The sequence below is a fragment of the Caloenas nicobarica genome, chromosome 6 (genome assembly GCF_036013445.1).
Source record: "Caloenas nicobarica isolate bCalNic1 chromosome 6, bCalNic1.hap1, whole genome shotgun sequence".
In the NCBI taxonomy this organism is placed as follows: Eukaryota; Metazoa; Chordata; class Aves; order Columbiformes; family Columbidae; genus Caloenas; species Caloenas nicobarica.
Genome location: NC_088250.1, coordinates 21480769 through 21492971, shown reverse-complemented (window position 1 = coordinate 21492971; position 12203 = coordinate 21480769). Strand labels below are relative to the sequence as shown.

Sequence of the window (12203 nt, the reverse complement as noted above, 5' to 3'; positions counted from 1 at the left end):
GGTTCATTTATAGTAATCCTTTGCTACTGCATAACCCTAAAGAGCCACAATTCCACAGCTGAACTCACACCAAAACAAAGGGAAAAACAGAGCCACAATTCCACAGCTGAACTCACACCAAAACAAAGGGAAAAACAGAACAAACCCTAGCTACCCTAAATTAAAGCCTGAAAATGAACCACACTGATGCTGAAGAATGAGTAGAGGGGAGGGTCACATTCGACCAAGACCTGGACAGTTAATCTAATCTGATTTGATTTCCAGCATAAATTAAATATCTACGCTGCAGAAATGCATCTTTTTAAGCCAACCATTGCATGGTTGAGTATTAACATTCTACACATACTCACTCAGGCCTATCCCCTCAGGGTCCCAATCATAATCCAGAGCTTGGATGCGCTCCTGGTTATCAATATAGTCAGAGTACTGTTCCGATGAGATATTGTATCTTCGAATTCGCACATTATCTGGCAGCAGCAACAATGGAGGACTACCTGGGAAACAATAAAGAATTTTACTTCCCTGTATTTCTCTTTTAGAAGAAACTGATGGAAGTCACTTCTAGTCAAAACTAAACTGGGGTTTTCACATGTTCTGTTCAAATAAGAAGCAGAAGGAATACGGGGCCACTTCTAAAATGTCAGAGCTATTCAAAATTCTTTGCTTTGCAAAATTCATTAAAAACTCTAAAAATACTTGCCACTGAGGATAGTATTATCCCTTTCACCATAGATTTTTTGCAGTAGTAATCATTAAGGAATAATTCCTCAAAAATTCTTAAACATTACAGTGTTGGCATATCACCACCTCACATCTCAAAACCAGGATGCCAGTATACACTATGCAATTCACCGCCCCATCCCAAAGCATGGGAAAAAATTTTGAAAGTACGAATAAATTGCTGCTACCTTGAGCCACAACCTGAGTTCTTCTACCTGAAAGTCTTTAAATCCTAATGTCTCCATATTCAGATGAATGCTCTCCTACTCAGCCTCAGGTTAATTTGGGGTTTGTCTCAATACTCTAATGACCAGAGAGTATCAGTCCCATCTGGTTCATTTTGCTGGTGAGAAAATTTAATTGCTCAGTCCTTTTGCTAAGGACAAAGTCCACTTGGGAGTCATGGACTTCAACCCTAGGCCTTCGTCCAAAGAAGTTCTCCTACACTAATAACATTTTCACAGACCCAATCAGAAATGACAAGGCATTCACCTCGGAAAGGAAAATCTCCTTTATCAGTGACTTTTCCAATTAATAATCCTCAATCTACTATTAAGTGTTTATTTGAACATAACCCTTTCCCTTTAAGTCACACCCAACTATGGGAGAATAAGGCAAGTGACTCTATTCCCTAATGAACATACAATTCAGTGTAGAAACTGACAGCATTTCCTACTACAGGAAAAAGGAGACTCAATATTCTGCAGATGTTCTGAAAATGCCTACTGACCAGGCTTGCAGCAGACACAGACAAAGGACGCCCTCATTCACATGTCATGTGAGCTTGTACTGCGAAGGGTGGTAGAGTTCTGAGCATACACAGAAGCAGAACTTTAGGCACAACAAACTTCATTATGTTATTAGCTACAATCATGTTATCTTCTATCATTTAGTCTTGAAAACTTTGGGTGTCTAGATGCTTCTTGAATAAAGCCTATGAAGAAGCGTTTCAACGGACTGGATTTCTGACTCATGCACATAAAGAAGCAGCTAGGCAGAAACTCAGGTGCAAATGCCTGTTTGTATGTCCAGTCTCATACTTAACAGTAAATATTGGCTGAATTAGGCCCCTGGACTGGAAACTGGAGACCTGGCTTTCTTGTATCATTTCTCATATTACAAATATTTTTTAGGTTTCAAAACCTCCAGCAGCACACAGTTTTGGTCACAGGCATGCTGTTCTGAAGATTTTACTATTTCAATAGTCACACCACATTTCTACCATGTATCTCTTAAAGCTGTTAAAGTGTAAGTGCTTTTCTAAATACGATATTGTTTCTGTCTTTTATATAATACTGCTGCATTGCCACTTTCTTCTACTCTCCTCAGCTCTTTATTATTACTATTCTATTACTATTATTTTCTGAATCAGCTGTCTACCAATTCAACAACTGTCACACACTGCAGTCACTGCACTGATAAGAAGCTAATGATTGATGTTAAACATCGGGCGAAGTCCTTCTGTTTGTGTGCATCAGTCCATGAACAAGGAACGGCCATCTGTCATCAAACTGCCTTGGATTTGTACCAGTTTAATGTGCTCTTCTTCTGATGCATTATATTGTTGAGAAAACCTAAACTTCAGGAACAGGCAACATTAATTTCTGATGACAACCACAGGATAAGCAGGTTTTTGTTTGCAGAGAATTTCAGGAGAAGGGAAGGCAGGCATCCAAATCAAGATATTGTTTTGCAAAGTTTACAATTGGAAGCAGAGATGACCACTTCTATTCCTGATTATGGAATGGGTAGAATACACAAATAATATTATGTTACAGAATAAACTTTGTTTTTCATTATCTCCTTCCTAAAAAAGAGATTATTATATTCATTAACTTGCTATACTCCACTTGCTCTTTACAGGTAGCAATCTGCGTATCAGTTAACATACCATTAGCTGCGCATTGTTTCCCTTGTTGATCACCCACAGACCTGAAGCCATCTGCACAGAAACATTCGTAGCTTCCTTTGGAATTCTTGCAGTCCTGTGTGCATGTTCCAAAGATCTCACACTCATTGATATCTAGACATAAGTAGAGAAAAGATATCTAGACCTTAATCTCTTTCTTTCACACGTGGGTCACCTTTAATCCATGAAGTGGTGGGTTTGTCCCTTTCCCACATACTCTAAAAGATCAGTGACCTAATAAATGATCTTTAACATCAGCATCTGATATCTGACAGAGCTCCTCATCACTCATCTACTGTTTAACATGTCTTAACTACAGATTGCTAATAACTGCATTGCTCCTGCTTATGAGCTTGCTTCTCAGAGAGACATTTTTGATCATGCATTTTTGTATTAAATCACCAAGGAAAGACAAAAGATGAGGCATGACTACAATGAGATGAAAGAGCAAAGCCATCTTGAAATGCTGAAGCAGAGAGACCTAGTCCTCAGAAACAGTATCAGCAGGAAGGAATGGGAAGGGTGTGCCTTGGATCGTGTTTAATAAAACTATACAAATTGTCTTCAAGAGCTGGGAGCAACAAACACAAGTGTTCTCATCAAAACATACTGAAACGGTAACTGTGAAGGTACCGTATTGCATGACCACAAACAATGACCTTTGGGCAAACTCGTCACCATAATATATCTGCACATAACCACGGCAAAAATATGGCACAACAGACCTTTACTGGAGGTCTGTTCTGGAGCAGAACAGAAGGAGAGCATGACCTTCAGTAAGTTATCTTTCAGTAAGGAAAAAAAAAATCCAGCAAATTTCTGTCCCTCAGATTGCAAAGACATGACAAAACCTATATACAGTAAAGCAAAAACATACACCTACAGCCACCAAAAGCTTAAAACCGAGTCTGAACTGTGGAGCCAGTTCTTTGTTGAATGAGGCCTACATGTTGGAAAACACAATTCAGCAGCAAAACTTTTCAGGAAGCATCTGCTAAATGTATAAAAATCCTGTTAGTCACATTAGAATGATGAAGTGACAGGTCACTGAACACTTATCAGTAAGAAGATATTTAGAACATTGCAAATACCATCACAGGAGTTTCGGTTAGTTTCACTGGCCTTGTACCCTGGCCTACAGGAACAGATAAAGCCTCCTTCATTCAGGTTGGTACAGTTATGTTCACAGATATTTTCTGCACAAGTTCGCTCTGTTCCAGGATCTGAAAAAATAGTAATTTTTACAATTATAACCAACAAATAAAATTATTAGGGGGAGGTAGGTGCCATAATTTTGATCATTATTATCATTGAAAATGGTTTTCAAGTAGATCATGTTAGTTTTCTTTCCTTTTTTTCTAACTGAATCTCAATTAATGTGAACATCTATTCTCTAATGCATAATTAAGTAGAAGAGCATGGTAAACACTGGTCAAGACAGCTGTCAACTAAGAAGTTTAACCTCTAGAAGTAAGTGAACAGAGTCAGGATAAGAGCCATAACCACCCAAGCTCACTTTCCTTCAGAGAAATGGCACCCTACATTACCAACACTCTGCAGCAACTGCAGAACCTATTTAAGGACTTGACTCCAACTCCTGCCTGTGCCAGCCTACCTCCTTCTTACCCAGTCCTTTATTATCAGCTAAACAAAAAATGTTATCAATTGCTATCATGCATAACACAGGCCCTACATTATTTCTATCTGGAAATTAGAGAGACGATGATGGCTTGTTCACGTTGTACCTAATCTAAAGCCTACTGAAGGCAACACAGGTCACTGCGCAGAATGAACTGCCCTTTAAAACAGGCCTATAATGGACAACACAAGTCGGGGATAATAGATGCTCTGTAACAGGTAATGAAAATTATATCGTTCTGTAAAGCACACATAGAATTCTGTTGATTCTGACATACTCTACATACACACAAAGTACTTTCAAAGTCAAATCTGTTATATAAGTAGAAAAGCTAAATATGTTCATTGACAGAGCATGAGAAAAAGATACAGACGGATGGCAATGACGTTACATTAAGCTGATTATCTCCTTTATACATATACATCCCAGTGCTGATTAAATTAAGTTTAAACAGCTCAACCTGTAGAAGCATAAATTCACTGTACACACACACACAAATAATCTATTTTCTCTATAACCCAGGTATTTGATGTTGGGAAGGCTACTAATTTTACCATCTGATCTGCATTCACATCTATCCCCAAACAGCAGAACACTGACTGCCAGAAGCCGTCTGTTTTGCAGTTTCATATCCTTTTTATACTTTTATATTTTCATCAACTCATTGCATTAGTTTATATTACCTAAGGACCATTGGGATGGTACGTGAAACAGAGAAACCAGCTGCTTCAAAATGGACTGCATTAGAGGCTTCTGAGTTATTTGCATTTTGCAAGCATGCTGGATTGTAAATCACGAGTGCATCATTTGGCACACTTTCACTTAAAGCCATCAAAACCTGACAAATTGAAATTGCAACTGTATGCTCATATTATCACTCTGCAGCTGTCTATATATTGATACAAAAATTTAGAATTTTTTTTTTCCCAGGTTCCATGAGAATACTGTCTCCTGCCTCAAAGTTTAAGTCAAAGCTTTTGCATCTAAACGGATGCTAGCGAATTTATAATGCATAGTTAATAAAAGTTGTGCAGAGGATCTGAGAAGGTCCTCAGCCCGAGGACTGGCTGTCCTCAGAGAACTCTGTGATCATGTCTGTAAACAGGACAACAGCAGCATTTGAACACACTTTTGTTTCTAATAAGGCTAGAGCAACCTACATCAGTTCACAGTCTGACCATGAATAATTCCGTAGGTTGGCCTATTGCAATTATGATTGAAATATCTGGATCTTTTTGCCTCGATCATGCAACCTATTTCGAAACAAGATCAAACCCTTTTTCGTGATGCATAAATACTCTAAGACTAAAAAGGACTGTTCAGAGCACTGAATTTCATAGGAGTTTCCTCAAAAGAAAGAAAACAGGAGATATTGTCATGGCTAATTGGATAATCCTAGCACAGGCTAATTAAAAATCAATACTTCTTAGTATGCTATTCAAAAAGAAACATGTACTGTTATCAGGTTCAGAAATTTTTATTTCAACAGCATTGTAATATTTTATTCTATTGATATTGCTACTTACTGCAACCAATTTCATCAAAATGGTCTCCGCAGTCGTCATAATTGTCACAGACATAATGGAGAGGAATGCAATTTCCATTACTGCACTTGAATTCTTCAGTTGTACAAGGTCTTGGAGTTGGTTCTCTACCTACAGTCAAGAAGACAAACACTCCTCTGTCACAGTTTCAGCTACGCAGTCCCAATAGACAGCACTATTCCACACTGATGCAATCGGTAAAATAACGATTAGAGTGACTTTGGAAATCTGTAGTAAAGCTAAAAATACAACTTGGGCCACCTGTCTTCTAGTCACATCCTCATGAACTGAAAGAAGCCTCTCCATTTGAGAAAGACAGAAGGTAAATTCTTCTTGTTAACAGTTGATTGAACTTTCTTTTTAATAACACAAATACATTAATATCCTTTAATGATATACTTCATATATCTACTGCAGAATTCAAGAGATTGAGATACTAGTAAACTATTAATAATTATAATATAGTACAATATTTAAGAATATTATACAATAAAGCCAGCGAATATTATCATTAAGCAACAAAAAATATTATTGAACTTGATAATATAAAAATCAACATAGTCAATGAGAACTACATAAGACATCTGGGGCAAAAACCTATTAAATATTAACAGAGCTTCTGCAGGATTTGGGCGTAAATATCAACACTGTTAGTATGTGCGTAACAGTGCCACAAATTCAGAAGTATCCATTTCTTTATTTTAAAAGTCCCAGCTATACATCCCATTCTTATTTTACTATATAGCCAACTCTTTCTTATTTTAAGTGGAGTTCGTAATTAGTTGACACAATTTAGCTGCTGCTCATAATAAAATAAAATCCGATTTTGAGAACCACGTTCTGTTCTTTTCAGATAAACGTTTGCTTGTTTTTGCAACTTGTATGGAGAGATGGAAATATGTAGTACCAATAATCACAGTGCAAATTATTTCATAATGAGCTGTAGTTTGCATAATTTATGTTTAATTTTGACATTTCTATAGTCCTTTGGTATTAATAAACATTAAGCACATCAGAATTACTGAATTTGCTGCTCAATTTTGTGTAAACATACAGTGTTCCTCTCTCTCATCACTTCCATCTCCACAGTCGTCCTCCTGGTTGCACAGCTCGTGACTATATATACAGCGATTGTTTTCACATCGGAAACGGAATGGAGATTCACAAGCAATATCCACTGAAACCACAGAGAGCAAGTCAGTCACATTCAGATACTACATGCCATTCGGTCATAAGTTATCTCAATCACTTTTATCTGGTAACGTTTATATGTTTCCTGTATTTTAAAAGGTGTGAAGGCATTCAGAGCCAAAAGAATATTTTCTCCACATGTTGGTGATTGTATGTTAGGTCATTACACATTTTTTGTCAGAAGACTAGTGAAAAGCATATCCTATGACTAGATATAACACTGAGTTTTCTATATTTGTTTATGAAGCAAACTGATTGAAAAACCAACATGGTATTTAAGTGGCTATATATTGCGTAACTGACAAGAATTGTTTAAGTAGTACCTCCAACACCTCATTTCTAGAGCTAAAGTCAGGACTCCTCCACCGTATTTACAAAGACGTCCCAACTACACTGATAGCTTTAAAAGCTCAGCACCTTTGACAATATACATTATCTGAATTAATCTTCAGTTGCAAACTGATGCTCTAAATCTAGATAAACAACCTGGAAGTGCGAAATAGTGTCCTTCTTTCTCTGGTATGTTTCTCCCTAGTTTTATAATTAAATATACAAACATCTGCAAAGGCGTGAGAAACATACTATAAGAGGACGATGTGAACTTGCATATGAAATTGCAAAATTCTAAGCACTCATCCTGAATTAAGCCTATGAGAATCTCCAGTGAAAATATTTACAATTTATTTTCTAATTGTTCTCTCTATTGTAATTAGAGATTTGATTATGCATATTGTTCATTATAATATAATTTTTCTCTCTTACAGCAAAGGTGAAGTTCTTCATCAGAGTCATCTCCACAGTCATTATCACCATCACATTTCCAGTATGGCTGGATACAGACATGGTTTTTACATTCAAACAGCATAGGTGGACAGTATGTACCATTAGGATACCGTGTTGCTGAAGAAAAGAAAATTATTATGACATTTTCATTTACAATGAAAATTTTAGATTTTCTTGATGAATATTCAGCCCCACCTTATATTATTTTTTCAATATACTTCTCTCCGTACTAAGAGATACAGTGTGAGGCACTGCAAAGATCTACAGTAACAACAGACTGCAACGACTGAGGACTTATTGGTAGCTATAATCTAATTAATTCAGGTTTGAATGAATAGTGAAGCAACATAAGTCACTCCCAGAAACTTTTGAAAATGAACTGTCATGAAGTTAACAAATGCTACTAGAATTTGTTACTGACAAATCTAGTTCAATAAAAAATGTAAATAATCTCGCTGGCATGTGAATGACTGAAGAAGTACCTAATATATCTAATTCCAAAAGGACTCATGTTGATACAGCAAAAAAAACCCATTCTGTAAAAGCTGTAAAAAAACCAACCAACCAACAAACTCTAACAAACAAAAATCCAAACCAAACCAAACAACCGCATAAAAACCAAAACAAACAAAAAACCCCAAAAACAAACAAACAAAAAATCTAGAGCAAAGAGAAACCAAAAATAGGAAAGCCATTATTATATTAAAAAGTTGATTCAAAATATTATACTTATCCTGAATTTTTACTGACACCACTGAGTGTTGCAGAATTCTGCACCTCTAAGGAGTCCTCACACTCAGAGAGAAAAGTGCAAATCTTTCTGGAAGTGAGCTCAACGAGCAACAATTGCAAAGCTTGAAACTCACGACAAGTTGTTTCATCAGAGAAATCCCGGCAGTCTGCATTTCCATCACATCTGAAGCGCTCTGCAACACAGTGGCCGCTGTCACACTGGAAATAACCTGGATGGCAGGTCCTCAGCTCTGAAAAAAGATTCGGAATTAAGTGTTGAAATGTCTTGTTGTTCAAATTCAGATAGAGTGTTTACTTTTTGAGATCAACATCCTAAAAAAGACTGCAAAATCCCAGACCATTAAAACTATGGTATCCTCTACTTTTGGTGGAATGACTAAAGTGATCTGGTCAACATTACTCCATTAAAGATGCTTCCCATAAAAGATCATTTTGCAGAATATCACATTAGAATCAAAAGTGAGGACATTTAAGAGGTAGCATCCAAACAATACGCACCACAGTCGCGTTCATCTGAATTGTCTTCACAGTCATCATCATGATCACAGATCCACCGGGAAGGAATGCAGCGCAAATTGTCACAACGGTACTCACTTTCTGTGCATTCTCGAGGACCTTCATTTAAAATGAATGCACAAATATGAAAAGTTCCCCAGATGTACAGTTAAACATCCACACCTGTCTCATTAAACCAGACAAAAGTAATACAGGCAGATAGTGTGGTATAACCCTTAAAAATAAACCAGCATTCCCTCCAATACTCTTTAACTATGTTAAAATTCTATGTCCCTCTTGACATAGAAAACAGAAAATTGATTGTGGATTTTGTTTCACCACATAATTATACAGGCATTTTTATTCCAAATCAGAAAAAAAAAATCCACTCTCATTGTTTAAAGAACTATGTAATACTACATTTGCACACAGGGCAGAATTCAAATGTCACTTCTCAGTGGAAAACAGGAATTTGTGTTATTGTGATGACTGGATTTATCAGTGGTTTTACGGATCCAAAATGCTTCCTTGTGATATCACTGTGGTATTCCAGCAAAGAAAAGATAGGCTACAGAGTAAAACAACAAAATGGTTGCAGTTGATAGCTGTCTGCCCCATTCTCATAAGAAAGAGAGATAGTTAAGTCAAAAGCTGGACTATATCATGAAAGCCAAAAAAGAACTCACTGCAGTTGTGCTCATCAGAGTTATCTCCGCAGTCGTTATCTCCATCACATTTCCAGCGCAGTGGGATACATCGATGATTGTCACAACGGAAATCTCCATAAGGACTGCAAGTCATCTCCTCTGCAGTGGAGAGAGTTTGCCAATGACACAGCACACATTAGCATACTCTTTGGATAACATGGCATGCACATAACGTAATGGAAGTAGATTGAGATGTTCGTGCCAAAAACTGGGCCAAGTAATAGAGAACCAAATAAGAAACAGCTGAAATATTCATAACTATATAGAACTGAGATGGAAACACAAAGAGATAAACTTAGGACTGTCAAAGGAGGGCATCTTGACCTCATGGTGTGTTACACATTTGAGTCTTTTCTGGTTCTGATGTAGTGATCCCATGTCCTCTAAGCTTTGTGTACAAGCATATGAGATGTTTCAACACAAATGCAAGGGTCTAGGAAAGCCCCATCATACTTCACACACTGATGGTTTCACCAGCACAGGAAGTAAGTTTAGTTTAGAAAACATTGATAGTTTTAGTTGTCTAAAATATTTCAGCTCAAGTAAAAGCATTTCCTGTTTCTTTTTATGACATACCAGCCAAAGTAATAAAATCCTGATCTTCAGAGCTCATAAACAAGTGAGCTGCACATAGAGTTTTTCCTGAGGAGAAATTACTATCAGGGTAATGAATTGATATTAAAAAAATACGCCCAGGTACATCATTACTGAAGACTTTCAGAAAATGAAGGTGTTTGCAAATTGAGAAATATTTTAGGTACAAAGTTATGTTGAAATGACCTTTTCTCCAAACATACCACAGCCTTGTTCATCACTGTTGTCTCTGCAGTCGTCATTCCCATTGCACACTGCCCACAACGGTATGCAACGGTAGTTGGTTCTACAGCTGAATTCTGTGTGATTGTCGCACCGATAGGCAGGGCCCACTGAAAAAGGCAGTTGTCAAAGTTAGTTGTGTTACTTAGCCGTTAAACTGTCCTTAAAACTTTGCCTTTTTTATTGTCAATTATTTCTACTAAAAATAGCTATCTGCTAACTTCAGTGTTGTAAAAGAGAAAGTGTTAAATGTATCTGATTTTACTATCTTTTCCAACCTATGCTGCTTGTATTCTGCATATGCTACAAACCCATGACAGGGTCCAATGACATTCAGTGTGTTTTTCCCTTAGGTATTTAGAGCTGGTATCAGGGGGAACAGAAGCCCCAAACATGGAAGCCAGAGGAGGCAGCTTGTCCTCAGATAGCAAAATTTAGTCACAAGTTCTTCCGGATGGCCAGACAACTCAAAGAGACATACCGGAGCACACAGGAAAATCCTGCTGGTAAACAAGTGCCCTGCACTTGCTCTCCTTGTAAGCATTTGTTTCCAAATCATGTGCTTATCATCATGAGAAACTTCAGCTTTAAGAAATGAAACTTGTTTTTTCTAAAAAATATGACAGATGTCATACTGCAAAGTGGAACAAGGTAAAAATTGGTGAACCGGCATTCACTGCTTCCACACAGGCAATAGCTCAGCATATATCCTTTTCACAGAGTTTTGCTAGGGGCCAAGCAAAGGATACTACTAGCCTCAAGCAAAGCAGAGTGAGATGCTGCCAGCTCATGATAAACTGGCGAGCAAAAATAAGCTTTACCCCCTTCAAGAATAACTAACTAGTAAATTATCACATAGCCTCTACGTTTTCTAACACTCTTTACTACATGATCGCAACTAGCTTGCCAAACATACTCCTTTCCAATAAATTTTCAACTTCAGGAAAATTAAATAATGCAGTTTGCTTTGCTTTTGGTGCACTATAATGTAGGCAGGCTTACTATAGCTGTGTGCTTACTGCATTCGTGGAATGGCTCGTCAGAGTTATCCCCACAATCATCATCCACATCACACTTCCAGGACTGTGGGATGCAGCGGCCATTGTCACATTTAAATTGGCCTGGGGGACAGGTTCTGCTGGCACAGTGAGTACTATCTTCATCTGAGTTGTCACCACAGTCATCCTCTCTATCACACTGCCAGGCTTCTGGGATACATCGTTTATTGGCACACTGCCACTGATGAGTTTCACACTGGTGATTAGCTGAAAGAATACAAATTGGCTGTTAGGATATAGAAACATACAGGAATAGTCTGCTGCTGCTATGTCAATCGAGCTGTTATCATGTCTACACCAAAAGTTAAAAAGAAATCAGTAAAAATTTAAAACGTCACATTTACTTGCCCAGTTAAGGTACAGATTTCTGACGTTACATGGCATATTTCCCAAAGGCATCTTCAACAAGCTCGCTAGGGCTTTACATTTTTCTAGGAGCAACACAGATACTATCTTGTCCTAAAACAGAGGGGAATAACCCAGCATCCAAACATGACCGAGACAGGGGCTCCCAGTCACTTCGCAGAAGAGCTAAGTGACATTGTGGCTCTGGCCATGCTACCAACTTAGATGTACGCTGCCTGGTGA

At 37.6% G+C, this 12203-nt stretch overlaps 1 protein-coding gene across 1 annotated transcript in view; it reads right to left on the bottom strand.

Moving 5' to 3' along the window:
• LRP2 (LDL receptor related protein 2) overlaps positions 1-12203 on the bottom strand; it is a 118996-nt gene that overhangs the window by 15060 nt on the left and 91733 nt on the right. The window contains exons 57-67 of the mRNA XM_065638288.1: positions 11577-11822; positions 10539-10667; positions 9721-9840; positions 9038-9154; positions 8653-8769; positions 7766-7903; positions 6867-6989; positions 5795-5923; positions 3721-3852; positions 2612-2743; positions 351-494 (exon numbers count right to left, since the gene is read on the bottom strand). Coding sequence (XP_065494360.1) covers positions 351-494; positions 2612-2743; positions 3721-3852; positions 5795-5923; positions 6867-6989; positions 7766-7903; positions 8653-8769; positions 9038-9154; positions 9721-9840; positions 10539-10667; positions 11577-11822 — 1527 coding nt within the window. The remainder of the gene's footprint in view (positions 1-350; positions 495-2611; positions 2744-3720; positions 3853-5794; positions 5924-6866; positions 6990-7765; positions 7904-8652; positions 8770-9037; positions 9155-9720; positions 9841-10538; positions 10668-11576; positions 11823-12203) is intronic.